This window comes from Rhopilema esculentum, chromosome 15 (genome assembly GCF_057945365.1).
Source record: "Rhopilema esculentum isolate cy_ngs chromosome 15, ASM5794536v1, whole genome shotgun sequence".
Taxonomy (NCBI): domain Eukaryota; kingdom Metazoa; phylum Cnidaria; class Scyphozoa; order Rhizostomeae; family Rhizostomatidae; genus Rhopilema; species Rhopilema esculentum.
In genome coordinates this window covers 4,469,416-4,492,945 of record NC_142829.1, presented here as the reverse complement: position 1 = coordinate 4,492,945, position 23,530 = coordinate 4,469,416, and the positions used below count along the sequence as shown (strand labels likewise).

General features: G+C 35.4%; 1 protein-coding gene across 4 annotated transcripts in view; it reads left to right on the top strand.

Annotated features, from left to right (window-relative positions):
- The window catches only part of LOC135685225 (type II inositol 1,4,5-trisphosphate 5-phosphatase), a 37,013-nt gene extending 15,863 nt beyond the window's left edge, over window positions 1–21,150 (top strand). For all 4 annotated transcript variants that reach the window (XM_065201075.2, XM_065201076.2, XM_065201078.2 and 1 more), the window contains 19 exons: window positions 2,180–2,364; window positions 2,889–2,996; window positions 3,464–3,578; window positions 5,211–5,327; window positions 6,468–6,575; window positions 7,074–7,144; window positions 7,876–7,987; window positions 8,634–8,743; window positions 9,769–9,904; window positions 12,154–12,264; window positions 13,818–13,886; window positions 14,330–14,426; window positions 15,023–15,144; window positions 15,716–15,826; window positions 16,028–16,135; window positions 16,673–16,757; window positions 17,454–17,581; window positions 18,114–18,225; window positions 19,454–21,150. In XM_065201075.2, coding sequence (XP_065057147.2) covers window positions 2,180–2,364; window positions 2,889–2,996; window positions 3,464–3,578; window positions 5,211–5,327; window positions 6,468–6,575; window positions 7,074–7,144; window positions 7,876–7,987; window positions 8,634–8,743; window positions 9,769–9,904; window positions 12,154–12,264; window positions 13,818–13,886; window positions 14,330–14,426; window positions 15,023–15,144; window positions 15,716–15,826; window positions 16,028–16,135; window positions 16,673–16,757; window positions 17,454–17,581; window positions 18,114–18,225; window positions 19,454–19,587 — 2,139 coding nt within the window. In that variant the 3' untranslated portion in view covers window positions 19,588–21,150. The remainder of the gene's footprint in view (window positions 1–2,179; window positions 2,365–2,888; window positions 2,997–3,463; window positions 3,579–5,210; window positions 5,328–6,467; window positions 6,576–7,073; window positions 7,145–7,875; window positions 7,988–8,633; window positions 8,744–9,768; window positions 9,905–12,153; window positions 12,265–13,817; window positions 13,887–14,329; window positions 14,427–15,022; window positions 15,145–15,715; window positions 15,827–16,027; window positions 16,136–16,672; window positions 16,758–17,453; window positions 17,582–18,113; window positions 18,226–19,453) is intronic.
- Window positions 21,151–23,530: the final 2,380 nt, after the last annotated feature.

The window sequence follows — 23,530 nt, the reverse complement described above, 5'->3', positions numbered from 1 at the left end:
CTTTGTCAGAATGGACAGGCTCTATTTAGATTAACTCCTGACTTTTACAGTTATTTCAACGAAATTTAAGCCTGGAATCTGCTAGAACCGCTTACCAACCTAATTATCAATGCTGTTTGGAACTTTTCCGTGTTTGCTAAACTTAAACTCTGTGATAATTCGTTAAGGACGCCTCGATAAAGCCCGTTACACCACTTGACCTACTTCTCTTTGTCTGGGAAACCAATGACGCGTTATTTCACGAAACAGTGTATTATCCCTCTGTAAAATGTAACCAAGAAATCTATGAAATCCTGTGTCATCTGCTGTTAGATTCTGATATTTATGTCTGTTTATGCAAAACAGTTACTCAAAAAATTAATTAGTGTACGGTAGAAGGATCGAAGTATCTTTTTATCATAAAGCATAATACAACATCTATTCCATTTTTGTCTCCTAAATTGTTCCGTATAACACTTTGAAAGAAGGATGATAATTTTGTGTAGACAGTTGTCACAACTCACTGCACAATTTCTATATTTGTTGCCTTCTTGATAGAAACTCCGATTGACGAAGTAAAGCGATTAGGAACAGTTGATAAGATAAGCTGGAGATTTTTATACTTCATACTAGAGGATTTTTAAATTTGATTAACTATGAACAGAACTTTCTGTAGCAAGCAGGTTCTCTTATCTGACACTGTTATCAAACTTAATTTTATTGGGTTTTTTAAACTCTCTGATGTTCTTAAAACATTCTTTTTTGTAAAGTTCATGTTTGTATGGTTGTTGCTGCCATTTGGTGTAGCTGCACCTGTTTCTCTTTCAATGACTTCGGTCAGTGCGTTTTCAATAAAACTTTCAGCCACCCGAGTCTTTCAAACGCTATATCTGACATAATTGTACTATGCTTTTGATACCTGCTAATTCTTTCCACATTCTGCTTTTTACTCAATGCGCAATAATTGTCATACCAACGCAAATCATTGAATCGTCAAATCATCAGATCACATATTCAGATCGTACGTGATAATCAATAGTTGTCGATACCAACGAACGATTGATCGACACATTCTGTCCGTACGTGTAATCAATAGTCAAATCATCAAATCGTCAAATCACCAATTTGTCAAATCGTCAAATCATCAGATCACATAATCAGATCGTACGTGATGATCAACAGTTGTCGATACGAACGAACGATTGATCGACACATTCTGTCCGTACGTGTAATCGATAGTCAAATCATCAAATCGTCAAATCATCAATTCGTCAAATCATCAAATCGTCAATTGTCAATTCTCAGATCGTACGTATCGTTTAACAATCATTTCCGTGTCTCGCTTCAGGACGATCTAGCAAGGTTGTTCCCCATCAATTCCTGAAATTTTGATTATAGGTCTACTGGCGCCCGAATCAGACTGCAAGCGCTTATGATGAAAGTCGAGGGATTTCTGTCGTCCTTGTATACTTTATAATACTCCATTCAAATTCATATTTTGCAAGTGACCTCGTCACGTCGTACATGATAAAGTGAAAGGGACTAGCCTTTAGTAAAACCGCGAGGCAGGTGCTGATGACAAAAACAAGCTTTTGCTAGATTACATTTGTTTGTTTCTTTCATTCGTGTCAGATGATTGCATGTGTGATATATTTTGTCGCCGGTTTGATTTGTTTTTAAGGTATTTCTTTGAAGTGAACCAGGTTATTTACAAATTAAACACTGAATTTAAATTGACACAGCCTTTTTGAAGGCTTCAAATTTTGGAAAAGAGATAGCAAAATCTATGTCCTTTAAGCAAAAAGTAAATATTACATAGATTTTTTATTTGCTGACCCACTAGCACAGTTAGGTATTTATCACTGGGTGACGTAGAATGTCAATGAAGTGCTTAGATAATTTCACGTTTATACCACCCTTAATTAAGAAGCCTTCACCCTTTTTAACTTCTCCACAAATACCAAAAAAATATTATCATGCCGATTTCATATTCTTCTACTAAGTCTTCATTTCATAGTTTTTCACGTTTCCACTTTCCTTTGTCTTGATGCCATCTTGTTTGACTTTCATTCTTCTTAATCTTCAAATGTATCTACTTCTTCTTTTCTATTCTTCTTTTTCTCCTTCTTCTTCTTCTTCTTCTTCTTCTGTGTTGGTCCTTCATAAATACGTTTCTAATAGCACTTTCGTTTTTTCCTAGACAATCAAAGAAAATGATGGCCGAGCCAGTCCAGCATTCGATGTTGTTGATGGTTCAGAAGTTGAAAACCCGCCTATGCCCGCGATTGGCACGCGGATTTCCCAAATATTCAAAGCACGAGAAAACATCGTTAGGTTACAAATGGCTGCTAGAGAAAATGAGTTCACAGAAAAATTTCCATTTTCGTAAGAAGCATATAAATTTTGTCTCCTTACATAAAAAATCTAGATCATCTATTGAATTATTGTCACTGGCGCTGTTTTTCTGAATAATACTTGATTGCGGAACCTTGTTACAACACACCAGAAATACTGTTTTAGCATACTGTATTGTCAACTCACTATGATGTGATAATTTTGTAATATTATTTTGCTTTCATCGTTCATTTTTGAAAGTTTTAGCAATGTCAAATGTGTATATTGTTACTGTTCGTATTGAGTCCTTGACATGTGCTTGAAATATGTCGAATTTCAAATTTTGATACAGAATATCTTAGAAAACGTTCGGATGGATGTAGACAATTTTTACTAATATGTCGATCAATAGAATGTGAAATTTTTTTGTCAGAAATTTGGTGAGACGGGGTGCAGTTAATAGTTTATCTTTTAAATTGCAAGTCCGTCCTGTTAAAACTTTGTTTTGTAAAAATCAGTTCAAGCCCTTAATAAGGGTTTTCATTGTTGGGTATATATTGCTTTATTTTTTTCAGAATTTTTGTTGGGACATGGAATGTAAACGGCCAAGTTGCGGGTGAATGCTTAAAACCGTGGTTTAGAGTTCAAGGCATTGCAGAACCGCCTGACATTATTGCAGTAGGGTAAGACATTCTTCATTTCGTTTGATGATGAATTTGAAGTACATCATCTCTTATTAGTTGTTCGAAACTATATCGGCTTATTAGAAGTCATCTATTTTGGTGCAGTTGTCGCTATTGGACCTTACAATCAATCTGCAGGCCAGATATTTCTTTTGCTTTGTAGACAATAACAACTCTATGTTTATTGTTGAAAAATTTATGATTTATGACTGTTACAGTAAACCTATATTCTGTAGAGTGGTTGATGCCGTATATAAAGAGCTGCACATGCTCTCATCTACAGAACCTGATGGTTTCAAATTGCTCTTCGTAGTTTCTTATGTACCTGTTGTCAAAGCTCTGCTTAGTACATAGAGTTTAAAGCGAAATTGATAGTGTTACAGCCAGTGCCAAGAAAGTACCATATTGGGAGAATAGCGAATAAATGATTTACAATTTATCCATCGCTAAATTGCTTTTCTCTTTAGATTTCAGGAGCTTGATCTTAGTGCAGAAGCTCTAGTATTTAACGATTCAAGTAGAGAAGAAGCTTGGCTCAAGGCTTTGGAAAAAGCAGTTCCGTCCGAAGCAGAATACACTCAGGTATGACTTGAAGAAGCACAAGACTTTCAAAATAGCTGTCTAAATTGACCTTAATAAGAGCAGTTTAGAGTTTCACATTTGGATTTGCTAAATTTCATTGTTACTGGTCTGACCATTCTTGATTTCAAAACTACAAAATACTATATTATTAAAATCTGAATTTAACGATTGCGCCTTGTTTCTAAAAGAAATCGTAGATTTCTTCTTTGTTTTCCTTGATCTTCAGTTTTTATTTTTTGTCCGGGTACTTAATCTTCCGGGCACATTTTGTTGTCCGGTTACTAAATCTTCGATCATCGGTCAATTCTTTGAATTTAAATCCTTAATCTTAACTTAGTAGAAATTTCTGTATCTTCTTTACGTTGACCTTGGTCAAAATTCATTATACGAGAAAATACAGGGGTAGCAACACCCAGAGGACACCCACTACAGACCGATTTGCAGCTGAGAAAAGTTTTGGCTGAAACCTGTCCTAAACCCACTATCGTTTGCATCTGATGGGAATTTCTTGTTGTTTTCACTTGAGATAACAGCATTTGGCTAGCAGAAGTAGAATTTAACTGTAAACCGCCACGAAAAGCTTCTCTTCAAGAGGATTTTCCCACGCAGTTTAAGTGTGTTCTTGATTATCTCGGGTCGGTCAGCTCTAGTGACGTCTAGATTAACAGTTCACTGGCAAGGGTTCCGACTCATGCTTGCTGGCATAAATCCTGTTATTGATGGTACTTTTTACTTTTTTTAATTAAGTTGTGTGAATTTTTGTGACAAAGAATTTGGTGAAGATTAAATATTGATTTAGGGCGCAATGATAGCACTATAGTCTTAGGGAGTTTAGAGGGTCCTAGCTTAGTCCCTTGTATTTTTTCATTTCCTTCTTCTTCTCTTCACATCTTCTTCAAGTGAGAACTGACTCTAACTGTCGGGAAGTTTGAGCTTTTAATGCAAAATTATGTTTTTTGTGTGTTTTTTTATCTAACATCCCTTCATTTTAAATCGGATACCACAAAGGACTTTGGCTACCAGCATACCCGTATTAACATAATCATTGTAATATCAGCATTCAATTAGTACTAGGCGCAAGTACTAGGCGCAAATACTAGGCGCAAGTACTAGGCGCAAGTATTAGGCGTAAGTACTAGGCGTAAGTCCTTGGCGTAAGTATTGGCGTAAGTACTAGGCGTACGTATTGGCGAAAGTACTAGGCGTAAGTATTGGCGTAAGTACTAGGCGTAAGTATTGGCGTAAGTACTAGGCGTAAACTGATGTACGATGCAGCTACTTACCTTTGCTTTAAATTTAATAAAATAAAAATATGATTCTTTTATATTGTCCCTTTTCACATGAACTTTGGCTGGTTATGACTCTTTCTTACATCTTTCGGCCCCAGTTTTAGCCTTTTGTGAATTGCCTTCTAGCAGTGACCCTATGGACCCCATAACACATGGGGTTGGATTACATCTGTCAAGGCCAGTGACTAATAATCCTGATTGCCCTCTACATTCGAAAATGGCTTTAAAAAAAGTAAACATTTGAGTAAAGTAAAGCTTTTTGTCTGACATTCTTCATATGTTTGCTTTTTTCAAAGCCATTTTCGAGTTTTGTACCACCAAAAGACTGTTTACATATTTCTAGATTCGCACTCACCGCCTTGTTGGCATGATGCTAGCAGTGTTCGTGCAAACCAAACATCAAGCACACATAATCGATGTCACGTCAGAGCACTGCGGTACTGGAATTATGGGTAAAATGGCAAGTTCATTGTTTGTTATGTTGTCACAATCATTTTATTTAAACAAGCCTTTGATCAGCCTAAATCCTCAGAGTCTATGCTTTTAGATTTTAACACTCTCTTTTTTGAAGCAATATTTGAGGTTGTTGATACAATTATTTAAATCAACATATGTTTAGTAGAATTTTGTAGAAAGGATGCATGTGCCGTAAGAAGATAATATAGCTAGCCTGCAGAAATGCGAATTTTTAGAAGGGATTTTGTAGGTGCCTTTGTAATAGGCTAGTTAATCGAGGAAAAACACCTGGAAGATCTGGCCATGCATTTCACCTCTTATTTTATTATAACACAGGTGTTCTTGCACGATATTAGAAAAAGCTTCCTTAATCGTAGCCTTTTTAATTTGGAACCTGTTCAGTTGTACAAAGTTGGGCTAATTTGCAAAGCACTTTTTCCAATATCCTTAAGACCCTGTTACTTGAAAATCCTGTTACTTGTGGATACTGGCCTAAGGCATATACATGGAGTACGATCCAAAACAATTTGTGTTTACACGGGATCGAATCCAGCTAAGATCTACAGATTACACGCATGCATCATACGTCCTTAAACATCAGAGTTTAAAGCAAAAAAGCTGAACATGGAGGAGGTAAAGACACTCACAATTCAACGTGAAAGAGCTGTTCATAAAAGACAGACTCACAGCAAAAATAAAACACGTGCTATAAACATATTTCTAAGACTTCTAGATTGATCGTATCGTACTAATTTTCAACACAGTAGTAAGACAACGTCGTATTTGGTTTTCTGACACCAAACTCACGGAATAAATGTTCAAAGTACTTCTTATTAGCAATTACTCTGTCTCACTTTCAAATAAAAACGTAAATGCACCCGATCTAGACCAGATCTAGCCGTTTACACGGGATCTGGTCCAGATTGGATTCTTACGGGATTACCTCTGAAGGCGATCCCAAAAGTATTCGGATAGCGGATCCAAAAGTATACGGATCCACTCGTTCCCATGTAAACACAAGACCTATCCGCACTCTTCTGGATCCGATGAATAATGAAGATAACAATAACGACTTTAACTTATTCTGATAAAGGTATTGAATAGAAAGTGTGTGTTGTACATAACGTTGGTTTCTCTTTTACAGGGAAACAAAGGGGCAGTAGCAATACGATTTCAGTTACATAATTCAACGATATCATTTGTAAACTCGCATTTAGCAGCACATTTAGCCGAGTACGAGAGACGCAATCAGGTTTGTGCTTTCTTCTTTTTGACGTAGACTGACGTTCGCATTCTATTTGCTGTATATATTAGATATGATAATAAACATGAAGATCCAGGAATCTATTGCTTCAGGATCCAAAAATCTCAGGTTCGAGTGCCTGCCATGAGCAAAATATCACTTAGAACGAGGTGGGTTCCTAGCTCGCTGTTACCCAGGCATAGAAATCACGGGGCGTGGTCACATCAAGAATGGACTGGCAAACTGCTTGATAAACATAGCTTCTCTTTGGATGTGAAGAAGCAACTTATAAAATGCAAAAAGCAACTAAATAGCAAGTATTTTGTAGTAGGACCAAACTACGATGAACCTGTTATTGCAGACTCGCTTGCTCTACGACATATGTGCTCCTGGGTATAAAGCAATACACAGCAATGCCCGTGGTTTCCTGCCAGTGTTCATTAGCTTTTCGATGTTTCTACATTCATATGCCTTTTCTGTTTCTAACACAGTGACAATTTTTTTTAGGATTTTAAAGATATTAGTTCAAAACTACAGTTCTCTAAATTTGAGCCTCCAATGACAATCAACCACCACGAGTAAGGTTTTTCAATCGTATTTTGTGTAATTTTTTCAGGATATTGTTGAAACAAACAAGCAATTTTTGGATGCACACATACATTTATCCCTAGCGCACTGAGAACTTTTTTAAAAATGGCCCCAGATTTTGCGGACCTCAATTAGGGGCAACTTTATTCTTATTATCTGTGACCAAAGATCGCGAAAACACTAGATGCATGCAATGTTTATTTAATGCAAACGTTTTTCCGTAAACTCTAAAAATTTTTACATAATTTTTTTAAAAAAAGGGTTCGGATTAATTCAGTAGAAATTTAGATGCACTGTAATGACATACCTACTCTCGTGCGATCTTAGTTAAGTTGTCTCTAAAGATAGAGAACATCAGAAGTATTATTAATCAGATGCAGAGATTCAGCAACAGAGAGATCTCATCCTTCTCTGAATTTATAACTCTATTATTCTTTGTCTTTTGCATATTAGAATGTGTTGTTCATAAAACTTACAGAGTTATCCGCTACGGCACAAGTTGTTTTTTTGATTCTCTTTGTAATATGATCGAAGAGTTTGATTTAAGAGACGTTTTAAATGAAGAGCATGCAAAGAGAGACAGAGTTGCAGTTTTTGGTTGTTTTCAAGAAATTAACTTTCTATTTATTTTTGGATTTTCTCATACCTCGTCATATTTTAAATGACGTGGTTGATATTCGCTCAAGATTCAACACTACTAACACAAATGATTATTTTTTAGCATTGTTATTTGGTTAGGCGATTTGAATTATCGATTTGATGATTTGGAAGTTGATCAAATCAAAGCTTTAATTGACGAAAACAAAATGGAAGAACTTTATAAGTTTGATCAAGTATGTTTTTGAGTTTCGTAATTAACTGGCTTCTTTCTGTATTTTTAATTCTTTATAATTATTTTTTTGGAAATCTTTACAAGATTATATGAATCTCATGGATTGCAAAGAAAACTACGTCAGCAGCTTCACGAAGTTTCTTGCTATCGCAAACGTCAGTTTTAAAACCATGTTTACTTTGGCATTAGCACACGCAAATAATTTCTTGTCGGTGTTAATTTTTCATCCTAGTTTAATCAGTCACCGTAATTCAGAAATTGATCAATAATAAATGTTTTAGCAAATTTTCCTCTATTCGGTATACAGAAATTTTTTATCGCCATTCACTGTTAACTTTTTATACAACGAAGATTTGTCGGAACATCACCGATCTGTCTGCTTGTTTATCCACTGTTGTTTCAACAGATTACAAGCTAATCTGGCCATAGTAAGCCAATTGTAATCCTAAGCTTAATCTTGCTGTCACCCTGAGGCTCGTTGTATACTAATCCTGTAATCTTGCTTCATCCAGTTATGGAATCTTCTCTTTTCCTTTGAGAAATTTTCCACCCCTGCAATTCATTTCTTGTGAAAGTAGCTTAATGTAGCTTTTGGATGAGATTCGTTGGGCAGCAGTATAATTTTTCTGCTTTTCTATTGTCTCTAGCTACGTAAGCAGATGGTAGCTGGAAAGGTTTTTCAAGGATACACAGAGGGGAAACTGAAATTTAAGCCCACCTACAAGTTTGATCCAGGCACGGATGATTGGGATACAAGGTATGGGGTATGAATGCAATCAAAGCAGCTGTCTCTCTGAAATCACGCTCTCTTGAATTTTTTTTTAATATCAAGGCTAAAATCATTGCTTGTATAAACGGAAAGAAAGAGTTCACATTTAGTTCGCATAAACCACAATAGTTCCAAAACTGTGAACAAGTTTTTTAAAACACACGACCGATATAAAAGGTGTCTTGTGCCAGGGGTCTGGGCAAACTAAAAAGGCAAACGACAGAGCAATTGTTCGTGGGACAATTGGAAGCCACTAGATGTTGTCACAGTTTGATAAACTTTGCAACAAAATGGAGTAGCAATGTTTGGCAACTCGTTATTTCACGCGAGCGGTGTTCTGAGGGCATTTCAAGAACTGAGCGATTAAACAACATAGCTTTATAGCCGTCGTGTGTCTTTAGCATTTGGCTAGTATCTATAGCACGTAAGATGACTTGATTGGAACCGTGTAATTGGCCTTGAAAATAACATCGATTGAAATTTTTAATAAGGTATAACTTTATTAGTCATTGACGTCCGTACTGCTAACAGAGTTGTTGTTAATAAACCGATCATTTATGAATGGCGAAAGAATTTTTTTCCTGAGTATTCTTTAAACAAAGTAATCATATTAAATTTTATTGGACTTCTTTATTTTGTTGTTTGACTGAAGACACCAAGCCTATAAACACCTCGAGTTGCTTTTTCGTTTTTTTAAGTGTTATAAGAAAGTCAGAAAACTGGCTAATTTAATTGCTACTCTTTATTTCTCTGCCTTAATGATCAGAATTAAAATGAAAATAATGTCATCTAATAAAACTATGCTGAATTCTTTTTTGTTCTCTTCTAATTTATTTGTCACTTTTCCTTTTAGTTGGGATCTCTTTTAGTTGGAAAGCTTTCCTTTCAAATTTGGTTTTTACTGTTTTTCTACCTTTTTGCCATCTTCATTCTTGCTTCATCCATTTCTTTCTATTTGTCTTTTACCTTCTCTTGTTTCTTGCCTTTTTTCATTTCATTTACTATCATTTCAGCGAGAAAGGGCGTGCTCCTGCGTGGTGTGATCGAATCCTATGGCGAGGGAGAGGGATTGAGATAATGAAATATGCAAGTCAACCAGCGCTGAAACTCAGTGATCATAAGCCAGTCTGTGGAGTTTTTAAAGTTGGGGTGAGTTGATTGCTTTAACAAATCATGGTTGATTGCTTTAACAAAGTATCACCGGCACACGTAATTTTTTTAATTTTGAAAATATATCCTAAAGTATGTATATTATTACCGACAAACGCTTTTTGGTTTAAAGGACGGTTCTAAGTTGCTACTCTGAGTTTCACGCTCAATGCGATCATCAGGTAACTCTTCATCATCAGGCGATCATCGGAAACGTGAAACATTAAGCGTGAAACATCTAAGTAGCAACTTAGGACGAGAATGTTCTATTCACCAGGCGTGTACAGCTCTGCTTATATGGGATCGAGCCAGATCGAGTCTTTTTTTGCCAGACCAGTCAACAGTGATTTTCACTTTTACCTACATATAATGACAATACCAGCCTGATATTCTAGCAAGGAATTTTATGCTGTGCCAGTAAACGTATTTATAGATTCTAAGAAATTGCATAAGATGACACGATTAGTTGATAAAAAAACGGGCTTGAAAAGCTTGATAGAAACGTCGGGAAGATAAAGGTTTCCTTGCCAATTATTTTTTTAAAAAAGCTGCTCCTTTTTGGTGGTTTAAGATGGGTCAGGAGATGAGAAAACAGCGACACGGATGAAAGGACTAATTATTGCAAATCAAAGTATTTTCTGCCGGAAATGCTGCAGTCTTATTTGTCAAATTATATTCATTTGCCGTGATGGAGGCGATTAGATAGATATGTGAACACATGAAATAAACGACATCTTTAACAACGAGAAGCATAAGTTAACACAATTAGCATAATACAACGAAACATGAGGAAATTATGAGTTCACAATCTAACAACATTTATGTGCAAAATCTTCAATTTTTTCTGGGATTTGTTTTCGCTCTTATGCCTACAACCTGCACCATGGTTACTGGAACTTTCCCACTATGAGAGGATATAAAGAGGGTCAATTTGTATTATAAGGTTCCTGTGTTGACGTTTTAATGTTAGCTGTGGACGCCTTTATGTACAACATCGAGAAACACAGCTTCTGTTTTCTCATCGTCAAATAGATTTGTTTTCTCGTCATTTGATAAGTATTGCATCATTCCTTCATAGAATTGATATCAATTTTCGTTTTGTTGCCAGTTTATTGCACAAAAGTTACCCTGATATAATTGGATTTGCAGCTGTTTCTTATCCCATGCCATGGTTTTTATCAGGCTGTGGTTAACTGTCAATCGAATCTAGATGTTGCAATTAAAAAAGACGTTTTTTCTAATAGAAAGACGACACTGTTTCCTCAGTTATTTGAAATTGCGCCTTGTGTTGATGTCGAAATCCTTTCTAACTGCTGTTTAATAATTTAAATGAGTGTTTAAAGATCATAATAGAAGTTCGTTATTGCAAATGAAGCTTGCAGCTTCAGCACTTCTCCAGGATCGAATACCGAAATCTAGCCAGGGAAAAGCAGATAGAATTGGTGTATCGTTGTTACATTCAAAGCTATTGGAAAGAAGAAATAAATCGATTGCTTGCCATAGTATTGCAGATGTATGATATCTTGCTAGTTATCATAACTGGCCGCTTTTTCCAGAGTTTTGTCGGAGTGAACTATCAGCTGTCTGGATATTGACCGGCAACCAGCTTTTTGTATAATGGTATAGTTCTCTATGCGAAGTTTTTGATTGATAATGTTGAGCAGAACATGGGCTCTGGAAGTACCTAGTAAAACTAGTTAGAGTTCTCTTTTCGCTGCAAATAGCACAATGACGTAATTTACCGTGATTTTGTTATCAACCAGTCAAACATTGGATTTCCCTTGCTTTATTTACAAACGTTCATTGCCTTCAATTTAGACAAACCCCGATAACATGCTTCAGAGACATAAGCCCCATGAGTAAATTAGGTTTTGCTACATTGCTTTTCTTAGTAACATTTAGTATTTATTTGCAGCATCATTGTTGATATCACAGAAGTAGATTTTTGGTTGATTGCCGACTTTAGGCCGCGTAGTTTCTATTCTGGCCGTGTGATTTTTTAATGTCACCCGTTTAAGCTTCGCTCGCTTATTTTGCATCCTGAATCGTGAATCCATTTTAAGTCTGAGATAGAGGTCTTTTTTGAAAAGATCTTTATTAAAATTATTTTTAATCTTATTTAACAAAGAAACAATTTATTTTTTCAACCGAGGGCTTTTCTACTGCTATTTTTATTTGCTTGTAATTGTAATGCAGATCATTTAGTTAAGTTAAGAACCGAAATACAAGATTTCTTCTTTCATTTGTAGATTAAAATTGTCGACAAGAAAAAAGAGCGACAAGTCTTTGAAGACATTACGCTCAAGTTAGACCGACTAGAAAATGAAAGCTTACCTCAAGTTAAGCTTGCAAGAGCCGAAGTAAGTATCAAGCTTGCTAGTGTTGTTTGCCACTGCTCTCTACGATCGCGTCGTGTTCCAATTAGCTGTGACCAAGTCAATCAAGGCTTGTTATTAGAAGGCCCAGGGTTTGACTCAAATCTCGTAAACTATTTGGACAACCCCAAGTTGTGGAAATCCCAGTGATTCACCTTGGTCTTTTTGAATGTATACCGTATTTTACTTGTTCTCTACCACCGTAAGCAAATACTACCAACCATAGTTGAGGTGCTCCCTTAACCGCCCCCCTCCCTCCCCCGGTTCACATACTATTGAACTCTGCTTTTAGAATGAATACACCTGACTCTTGATTATAGAAAGAGGGGGTAGATGCTGCTGTATACGTGCATGTTACCAATCATACATTTTTGATGCATAGAAAATGATGGTTTTAAGTTGCTAGTCTGAGTTCCACGCTTATTGCGATCATCAACAACTGTTTCCAATTATATGTTGTTCCATTTGTCTCAACAACTGCATCCAGGATTGCAAGTTACTTTTAATATGGCATGTATTTGCATATAGAATGAGATTATCTATTGCCTTGAATTAGGCCCGTTTCAAACGTCGAAATTCTCATGTGCAGAACTTAAATCGAGAATAAGGTACATGAGAAGTGCGAAGTTTGTATCAATTAGGTACGGCAAGTTTAATTAAGAGCGGCAGAAAGATTTGGATCGGCAAATCTTGGCGAGCTACGCAAGGAAAGCGCGGCTGGGTTTCAAACGGCCAACTTTTCATCTACCGAACTCAATGCATAATTTATTTTCTATCCCATAATTCCTTTCTTTGGCGGAGAGCGCATGCCTATAATTGAATTTCGGCGCGAATCAACATGGAAACAGCAAAGCCAACATGGAGTCTGCATATGCAAAGGTTTGTTGTGATTGCTCCCTGGCCTCTCAGTATCGTATTCCAGACGATACTCCACCAACGCTGGTTGCGTTTGTCAGTTTCCTCGAAGCTGTCAACAACAAGACTGCAAGAAACAGCACTTGAACGCTCGTTCTTCTTTGCTTCATTACAATCTTCAATCTTGCCTCTGCCAATCTCCGCTTCCTTCTGGATTCCATCAGCAATCTTCTCACAAATACGAAACGCTTTCTTTGTCGGGCCATCTTGAATGTCCGTAATCAAACCTGAAATACTTCATGTTAAAACATTCATTGACTTAAGCCCGGCGAGCGCCGCAATTAAGTTTGACGTCTGAAACGGCAGTTGCACCAAACAAGTCCAGGTGCTGAACAAAATTGAATCTAGTTCAGTACATGAGAAGTTTGACGTTTGGAACGAGTCTTAAGCTTTTTCTATTTTTCAAAATATCATTAATTTCATTGTTATAATAATCCTTCAGCTGTTAGCACGAGTTATATTGGCCTATACGAAGATTACTAGCCGTTTGTTAATTAGCATACAGCTAGCTAAGGACTAATTAACAAACTTAAATTAGTTCCGAAACAACTTGTAAAGCTTTCAGCCTGATAACTTCTGATATATATGCTAGTTCTGGAGCTATCTATATATCTTTGTTCTAGTTTCATTTTGACGATGTCAGGTTCATGGAAGAGCAGTTGCAAATACTGCCAATCGCTAATATTGGGCAGGTATGGAACTGTGTGTTTTTTTGAAGGCAATCTTGTTGTGTTTTTGTTTGTTTAAAAAGTATTTATATGATATTTTATTTTCCATAACCCGGATGTGGCCATCTTCTAATAGTTGTAGGTGTTTTCTTCGACCAAAGATTGTCTTGAGATCATTTATATCTACACAACCACATCCTTTTTATCTTAGACTCTCCTCCACAAGACAACACGTAAAATAATGTCATAGAGTTGGGAAGTTGTGAGTCGAGTTGAAGCCATAAAACACAACTCATTCATGAATTCAGACCTTGACATATTTTTGGCAGATTTCTTTGAAAATCTTAAGGATTTGCCATATGACTCTGAAGGCTTTTCTTGTTGTTTTCTCGTCCAATTGTTTTATCGATTGCGTTGTTATAGCAATCTAGCAGCCATGGTTGGAAGATGTTATTTTTGTCTTTAAGGTACCTGCAGAATTCCAGTTTATTCCAAAATTAGATGACAAAGATATCTCAAAACCCTGGCTACGAATTCAACCAAGATCAGGAATCATCATGCCTGGTTAGACATTATTTTCTCAAACTCTTAAGACAACCCCTTAATTTTTTTCATACTGTTATGTCCCTTGAAAATAGACTTTCTTTGATTTTTATCAGCCTTCAAAATATGTGTTCTTATATTATTTTGTCCTCTGGCTAACTTTCTAACCTATAACAGTATTCTAGTGAATGCTCCTTAGTGAGAAAATTTCACTGTATTTTCGATTGCTACATAATTTTTTTTAAAATGTTGCTGTTAGTTTGCAGCAAGGTAAGCATAGCGTAAACAGTGCTGCTAATTTGTTAGAATTTAAACATGATGTGTAGGAGGTTGAAATATCGGCTTCAGTTATAATGTTTCTGGACGGCTCAGTGTTAAGGTGCATATCTACGACCGCAGAATTGCTATTGGAATCACTGGTTCATCTAAGCTGACAATGAGGCTAAGAGGAGATGGCTTACGAACCACGAGACATTGTCATATGGTCATATGTAGAGCAAGGGCCTGGACCATGCCCAATAGCCATCGTTTATAAATGCCCTGTGACCAATCGTTTGATTCTATGTAGCATCAATCAAGGCCTAAACACTCATCAACTCATGCCTTTCCGTCAACAGGCGACGTACAGGAAATCGAACTTACCATTGCTATTGACAAAGAAATAGTTCCAACCCTGAACAGTCAATTGAAGCTAGAAGACATCCTTGTGCTACACCTTGTAAATGGCAAAGACTTCTTCGTATCCTTTATTCTTTCTGACCATGTCGCGTTTGTAGAGCTTCAATACTGTGGCAAAACATGTCTTAGAAATCGCTATTACTTTCAGTTTTCGCAATCTACCATTATTTTTAATGTACGTTTTTCGTTAAAGATATATCGTTGATAAATGGACTAAATAGTGTTTTGTAAAAACTAGTATGTCTAGATGGAGGCTTGTTCGGGGGTGGTGGCTTATTCGATAATGAGGGCTTATTCACATCTTACAATTCGAGGGTGGGTGTTGTTTTGAGGGGTAGGCTTTTATAAGAGATAATGAGATTGTACGAGAGGGGCTTATACGAGGGGAGGCTAATTTCGGAGATTTACAGCAGTAGAGTTTTCATTGATCTTTATAATATTATTATCAAGCAACTTAAGTATTGGAGCCACTTAACAATGTGCTGCTTCAGAGGCCTTTTAAAGTAATCATCGTAAACAGAGCCTTTTTAGCGTCTTTTTAATTAGGTAGCCTAGGATAACAAATTTAGGGCTATTGCCCTTTCCAACTATGTAGTTTGCTTGTGTGACAGATTATCCTTGACTCGATGAAGGTACCAATTAATGCCAATTATATACCAAGCGTTTTTGGTTCGCCATTGCTTTCCCTTGTAAAGATGTATGGTCCTATAAAGCAAATTCCATCTGAGTTACTACTTCGACTGGTATGTTTCAATTTTTGTTAGCCGCAAGGTTTTATTTTTTTCCTCTTTATAATGTACATAATTTGTTGTGCTCCACATCTTTATTATGCATCAACCCAAAGTTTCAAGATTCCTTATTTTCAAATTCGAGTTGTTTTTTAACATACACGCTGTCAACCTTTTTGTTTCACAAGCATCCTCTCTTACTCCTATTTCATCTAGAACAAAGGCGATGTGGTGGAAGGGCCGGGTATCGGTACAGAGCCATTGCCAATTCCAAAAGAGCTATGGCTACTTGTAAACCATCTGTATCAGAATGGAATGAAACAGGTCTGTGTCAGAAGGTTATCTAATGTACATTCACTTATTTCTCTCCCTGTATATCATGGAAAGATAGCCAAAAAACAGAATATACATATGATGAATTTATGTCATCAGAGAAAAACAGCTTTTTGATGAATTTCATAAATTGCAGAAAACTTCAAAGACATTAATCCTAAAGAGAAGTTTTAATTTGTACTGACCTTTAAGAATGAGGGTAGCCAGGTTATAATATGAAACGTTCAACTCAATTCCTGCACATTTCTTGACACGATTTGAAGATGTTCATGCTTTGCAGATTTCTAAATCCCTTTGTGGGGTGTCACTCTTTCCAAACGGCGTACAAGATTTTTTAGAACAGTAAGATCTTTTAAGGATTTTTCCCGGATTTTCCTTGAAAAAGGATGTTTGTCTAAGGTGCATGAGATTTTCGTGGAGAAATCCACGGTGCCCTTCGATGTTGTCAACAGCTGGTGAAAAATGTATTAGAATGAGCCTCTTTATAAATTGTACATTGTTGAAATTCCATTGTCTCATATTTTCTAGGAAAACATTCTTATTCAATCTGGATTGGATTCCGAAATAGTGATGATTCGCAACTATCTTGATAACAGCGAAAGAGGGACAATGCGTATCCTTTAAAAATCTTTGGCCATAATTGATCTTTTTGTTAATTGATAATAGACACAGGCACTAAAGTTTTTGAAAAATATTCAAAGGTTTTTTTGCTGCGTAGTAAGTGATATGCATAAACATATGAAGTATGTAATTGAAGTACCATAAAAGTGAATCTAGCGTTTAAGATGCTACTTAAGAACATGTGACCGGTGCAGTTCCTAAACCGGAGTAACAGCATTTCTGATAAAGTGATATTTGACTCTAGATTTTTTTGGTTGTCTCAAACCAATAACCTTGCTTTTTAAATAATATCGCTTAAAGATTCACGTATGCAGTTGTTTCCTTTATATTTGGGTTACTTTAAAATCATTCGGGACCTTCTTGACTTAATTAAGCTGAAATTCTAATGTACCACTAACAATTTTCTTAGTCACAATGATTGAAACAAACCCTTAAACACGTGCCAAGTCCTAATATACCCCTTCCCCCATTCAAAGGTTGGTTCTTATATACTTGAGTAGCAGAGATATCAACTTTGAAATCGTTGGGGGGGGGGGGGGGGTGACCTTGAAAATCGAAATATCCCCTGTCTTGGATTGTAGGTCGTGTAGGATACCTCTACTTAGGCTAACGGCATATGAAAACGAAGTATATATGCTTTTATGACAATTACAAAAATGATGCAGATTTTTCTTAACCCTAAGCACAGCTGGTAGTATATTTTCTGTTGGTGAGGCACTGCTTCTGTTTCTCGAGTCGCTGCCTGAGCCTGTTATTCCTTTTAAATATCAAAACAAGTGCATGGATGCTTGCCAGAATTACACTTTATGCAAACAGGTATTTTGAAACTCTTCTTTTAACGTTCTCAACCAATATTCCCAGTGAAGACTTCACTTTCTTTGCATATTGCCAATATCAGTCACGTGCTATTACCTAGAAGTTTCACGATGTTAACTGAAGTTTTGTTTGTCCAATCCTGATAAAGCAGGTGGTTAGTTTTTTATGTTATTGAACTTATATGTTTGCCTGAAAGTTAAACAAACTTTTTCTTAAGATCTACAGTAAAAATAGTGGTTTTCTCTTGACAGCAAGAGTGAGTTACCTTATTAAAACAAAATGATCATAGTTTTGTATTGTGTTTTAAGTCCCATAATTTCAATATCAATGACCACTGAGGAGTTATTTTGCTTGCTCCCTTGTACTTTCTTTCTTCAAATGAGTCTGTGGCCTAAAATCTGCAAAAAAACCTTTTCTTAGCTCTTCCACCTTAATTGTACCAGTTACCTTTATCAAGACCAGTTGGAATCCCACCTTAAGAGATGAAACGAGATTTTTACTCAGATGATTTACGTGTATTATTTCATTGTAGGTTGTTGGGCAAATGCCAGATTGTCATGTAAGCGTGTTTAGGTATATCACAGCATTTTTACGGGAGCTGCTAACCCATTCAGCGGATAACAAACTGGCTGCAAAGATTCTTGGTAATTCTTATCATTTTTTTACCTTAAACCGTAGATAGTGATTTGGACCCAATGTTTGATCAGAGAAACATTCTATTTTGATGAGTGAAAATTACTACGAAAACAATTGATTTTGTGAATATTAAAGCAAGAATTCATCAATTTATATGCCATGTAGCTGTCTAATAACAGTCATGTTTCATAAAATGCAGCACATTGAAGGCCAGGTTATTTAAAGGCCATTCTACAAATGCATAAATATCCTCAGCTACTTAAAGGGTTCACATAAAAATATCGATGGTTCATTTTACATAGCGATTTTATTTAGTTTAAATAGCAGTCAAATCCCATTTAGTCGTACCGCAGATAACTTGACTTTTCGCTGAGTCGGACTGATTGTCCTATTGGATTTTCCTATTATATTCAAGTCAAAACGCTTACATAAGATAAGTAGGACATTCTCTAAGTCAGACCATTTTCTTGCACCCCTTCAAAATCGTGACTTAACTAGATTCAATTGTATATATATGTTATTTGAGAAGAACGGAAGGGCCTCGATAAGAACTGCTTCGCCGACTCCAGACAGAAATATACGACGGTGAAGAAATTTATAAAGGATTTAGTAGATCTGTGGAATCCCTTTATCAATTTCTGGCATTATAAAAAATGGAACTGAATTATAATGCAAAAGTCTGCAAACAGCCTTGCATGTGAATATCTTCCCAAGTTAATTACGAAAAGCTCAGCTCAAAATACACTGAAACTGATTTGCATGTTTCTGTTTTCAAAACTCTGAAGTCTATTTCATTTAGTGGCCTAAGCTATGGACCTAATTTAGTAAAGATGTCAAACATGCACCATATAAGTAAGTAAATAAGTAAATATTGAAGAGATTTTGCGTTGCTTTTTTCTCTCTGTTGTGAACTAGTTATGGACATTCCTTTGATTTATTTATAGCTATTAAAATTTATAGTTTAGTTATTAAAATAAGGTTTTGCTCAGTAGCGTTTTAATGCCCCCCCCCCCAAGCAGTCTCAACAGACTGATGGGGCTATCGTGTTTAAATAATCTAAAATTAAATGAAAATGTATGCCCGGGTTAAATATCGGTCCGATAGTAGTCGCTTGTTAATTTTTCCCCTCTTATGTTTCTGGTTTTTATGCTAGTAATGACTGGTAAAATAATGTCAAAACTCTTAATAGATTGAATGCAAGATTTCTTCATTATTGTAATACACTTGTCTTTTCAGCCACTGTCTTTGGAGCTATTCTACTGCGAGGACCAAAAGAACAAGCCACTGTTAGTCGAAGGGCAGAGTCCCAAATCGGACAGAAAAAAGCTAAGTTCCTTTACCATTTTCTCGTGAATGACTTCAGCGAGTAGAGTCTGTTTCGCATTAGTTTTTGGATTCTTGTCCAGACCTTTCATTGAAAAGTTGAAGGTCGAGCATCAAAGCTTGTGGGATGTCAAATCCAAATTTTCTAAAAAAGGAAAAGCAAATCAAGGTCGTGAACATAGAGCTTGAGGATGATATTTGTGTCAATAATATTTGGATTAATTCCAGCTGTTACCTCATAACCTCTTAGGTTTATTCATTAGGGTATTATCATATGTCACTGGTTCGCCGAAACGAAAGTTTCAGTTCCAGATTTGTGAAAAGTATCACGGACCAAGGATTGTAGCGAGTTGAATAATATGTAATATTGTGTAAATGAGACATAATACTAAGTTTTTAAAAGTAGCTACTTTGAAACTATTGTAGTTTTTACGTTTTAATGAGGAAATTTGTGGCTTATGTTATTTCTTTTTGTTAACCCGAAAGTCCATAAGAATGACCAATGTTTTTGTCCATTTGAATCAGAATACTGTCAATATAGATACATTTTAGGCACCCTGTCCGCTCGAGAATTAATACAATCGAGATTTGTGGTAATGTTATCGAGATCTTTGGTATCAAACTGAGCAAATTTATATCGCAAACCATCGAAGGAAAATGATAAGAAAGAAAGAAAAGGTTAATGAAAAAAGAATCAAAAGAGCTCTGTTATTTTTTCGTGATGGCAAACAAGAATCTATAAAACATTTCATATTGCGTAATAAACATAGACGTGGATGGTCTTTCAACGTAGACGTCCCTTTCCTTTCAACGTTGTAAATTATTATAACTTATTTGTGATTTTTGTTTTGGTTTTTTTGTACTTTTATAGTAAATGATTTCAATTAGCAGGCGGATTTCGTAATTATGTCTGAAGACGTGTTGACGTGATGGCGGATGGTCGAATACATAATTATGCTTAATTATGCTTCCAATAATTTATGTCATATGAGAATAGGTGATTCTGATTAGCAACGTGGCGTTTTATGCCTTAAAGTGAGTGGTTTGTGTAGTGAAGGGTCCTTAAGACAGCAGATGCTACTAAATAGTGAGCCTGGGGCAATGTTTTAAAAAAGGGTTTAAGTGTTGCTATGAAAGTCAGCCTGGATATGACTCATGGCCATTTCTTTTCACAATTATCCATACCAATGAAATGCCACTAAAGGAGCTAACAGCATTACCAATGGCAATGACAAAATGCATGAATAAGACTTACTTGGGATGGATTATGAACTGTCAATATCCAAATTATGATATCCAACCAAACATCTAGTTAGCTGCAAAAAACTATTTCTTTCAAGAAATTGTGAAAGTTTTCCGTCCAACTCTAAGCTTTCCGGTGAAAGAGAGCTTTAAAAAGACTGGAGGTTGAGTTTCATTGGGTATCTTGAAACCCCTGGGATATTATCATTGGCATAAAGAGAAAAAGTGCAGGAAAATGCGTCTGACCTTAAATGATGCTATTAGGGTGTAGATTAACACGCATTTTTATTTAATTAGAGTCTTTTAATTCGATGTAGTAGTTTGCCATTTACAGATGTCTGCCATTCAACACCGCAGATACTTTTTGATGATCCATTTTTCGTTGGCGTCTAATCTTTTTTTCAACTTTAATGCAACACTGCAGCAATGCGAATTACTCAAATAAATTGGGATCATATGTACGTCATTGCACATCAAGTCAGTAAAAAGATACTTTAAGGAGTTGAGTTATTAGGAAATAAACATCAAATTAAATTCCGGAATAAATGCCGTTTTTTTTTAAAAAAGAAAACAGTTTTTAGACCGGTCGATTTCTCATAAAAAAGTAAGGCTATAGTCTTGGAAAAATGGCCAAATTTTCTCGAAATTTTTTTTTCTAGAGAGTGGTTTTTCTGCCTTTATACAATCATAATCAATCAGAATTCAATTAAATCCTAAAAGAAAATAGGAATTTTTGACAAAAAAGCAGTTTTTAGACTGGTCGATTTCTCATAAAAAAGTAAGGCTATAGTCTTGGAAAAATTACCAAATTTTCTCGAAATTTTTTTTTCTAGAGAGAGGTTTTTCTTCCCTTATACTATCATAATCAATCAGAATTCAATTAACTCCTAAAAGAAAATAGGAATTTTTGACAAAAAAAGCAGTTTTCAGACCGGTCGATTTCTCATAAAAAAGTAAGGCTATACTCTTGGAAAAATGACCAAATTTTCTCGAAATTTTTTTTTCTAGAGAGTGGTCTTTCTGCCTTTATACTATCATAATCAATCAGAATTCAATTGAATCCTGTAATAGAAGAGGAATTTTTGACAAAAAAGCAGTTTTTAGACTGGTCGATTTCTCATAAAAAAGTAAGGTTTATAGTCTTGGAAAAAGGGCCAAATTTTCTCCAATTTTTTTTTCTAGAGAGTGGTTTTTCTGCCTTTATACTATCATAATCAATCAGAATTCAATTAAATCCTGCAAGAAAAAAGGAATTTTTGACAAAAAAGCAGTTTTCAGACCGGTTGATTTCTCATAAAAAAGCAAGGCTATAGTCTTGGAAAAAGGGCCAAATTTTCTCGAAATTTTTTTTTTTGAGAGAGGTTTTTCTGCCTTTATACTATCATAATCAACCAGAATTCAATTAAATCCTAAAAGAAAATAGGAAGTTTTGACAAAAAAAGCAGTTTTCAGACCGGTCGATTTCTCATAAAAAAGTAAGGCTATAGTCTTGGAGAAATGCCCAAATTTTCTCGAAATTTTTTTTTCTAGAGAGAGGCTTTTCTGCCTTTATACTATCATAATCAATCAGAATTCAATTAAATCCTGCAAGAAAATAGGAATTTTTGACAAAAAAAATGAGTTTTCAGACCGGTCGATCTCTCATAAAAAAGTAAGGCTATAGTCTTGGAAAAATGGCCAAATTTTCTCGAAATTTTTTTTCTAGTGAGAGGTTTTTCTGCCTTTATACTATCATAATCAATCAGAATTCAATTAATACCTGAAAGAAAATAGGAATTTTTGACAAAAAAAGCAGTTTTCAGACAGGTCGATCTCTCATAAAAAAGTAAGGCTATAGTCTTGGAAAAATGGCCAAATTTTCTCGAAATTTTTTTTCTAGTGAGAGGTTTTTCTGCCTTTATAATATCATAATCAATCAGAATTCAATTAATACCTGAAAGAAAATAGGAATTTTTGACAAAAAAAGCAGTTTTCAGACAGGTCGATTTCTCATAAAAAAGTAAGGCTATAGTCTTGGAAAAAGGGCCAAATTTTCTCGAAATATTTTTACTAGAGAGAGGTTTTTCTGCCTTTATACTATCATAATCAACCAGAATTCAATTAAATCCTGCAAGAAAATAGGAATTTTTGACAAAAAAAGCAGTTTTTAGATTGGTCGATTTCTCAAAAAAAAGTAAGGCTATAGTCTTGGAAAAATGACCAAATTTGCTCGAAATTTTTTTTCTATAGAGAGGCTTTGCTGCTTTTATACTATCCAAATCAATCAGAATTCAATTAAATCCTGCAAGAAAATAGGAATTTTTGACAATAAAAACAGTTTTTAGAGCGGTCGATTTCTCGTAAAAAAGTAAGGCTATAGTCTTGGAAAAAGGGCCAAATTTTCTCGAAATTTTTTTACTAGAGAGAGGTTTTTCTGCCTTTATACTATCATAATCAACCAGAATTCAATTAAATCCTGCAAGAAAATATGAATTTTTGACAATAAAAACAGTTTTTAGAGCGGTCGATTTCTCGTAAAAAAGTAAGGCTATAGTCTTGGAAAAAGGGCCAAATTTCCCCAAAATTTTTTTACTAGAGAGAGGTTTTTCTGCCTTTATACTATAATAATCAATCAGAATTCAATTAAATCCTGAAAGAAAATAGGAATTTTTGACAAAAAAATGAGTTTTCAGACCGGTCGATCTCTCATAAAAAAGTAAGGCTATAGTCTTGGAAAAATGGCCAAATTTTCTCTAAATTTTTTATCTA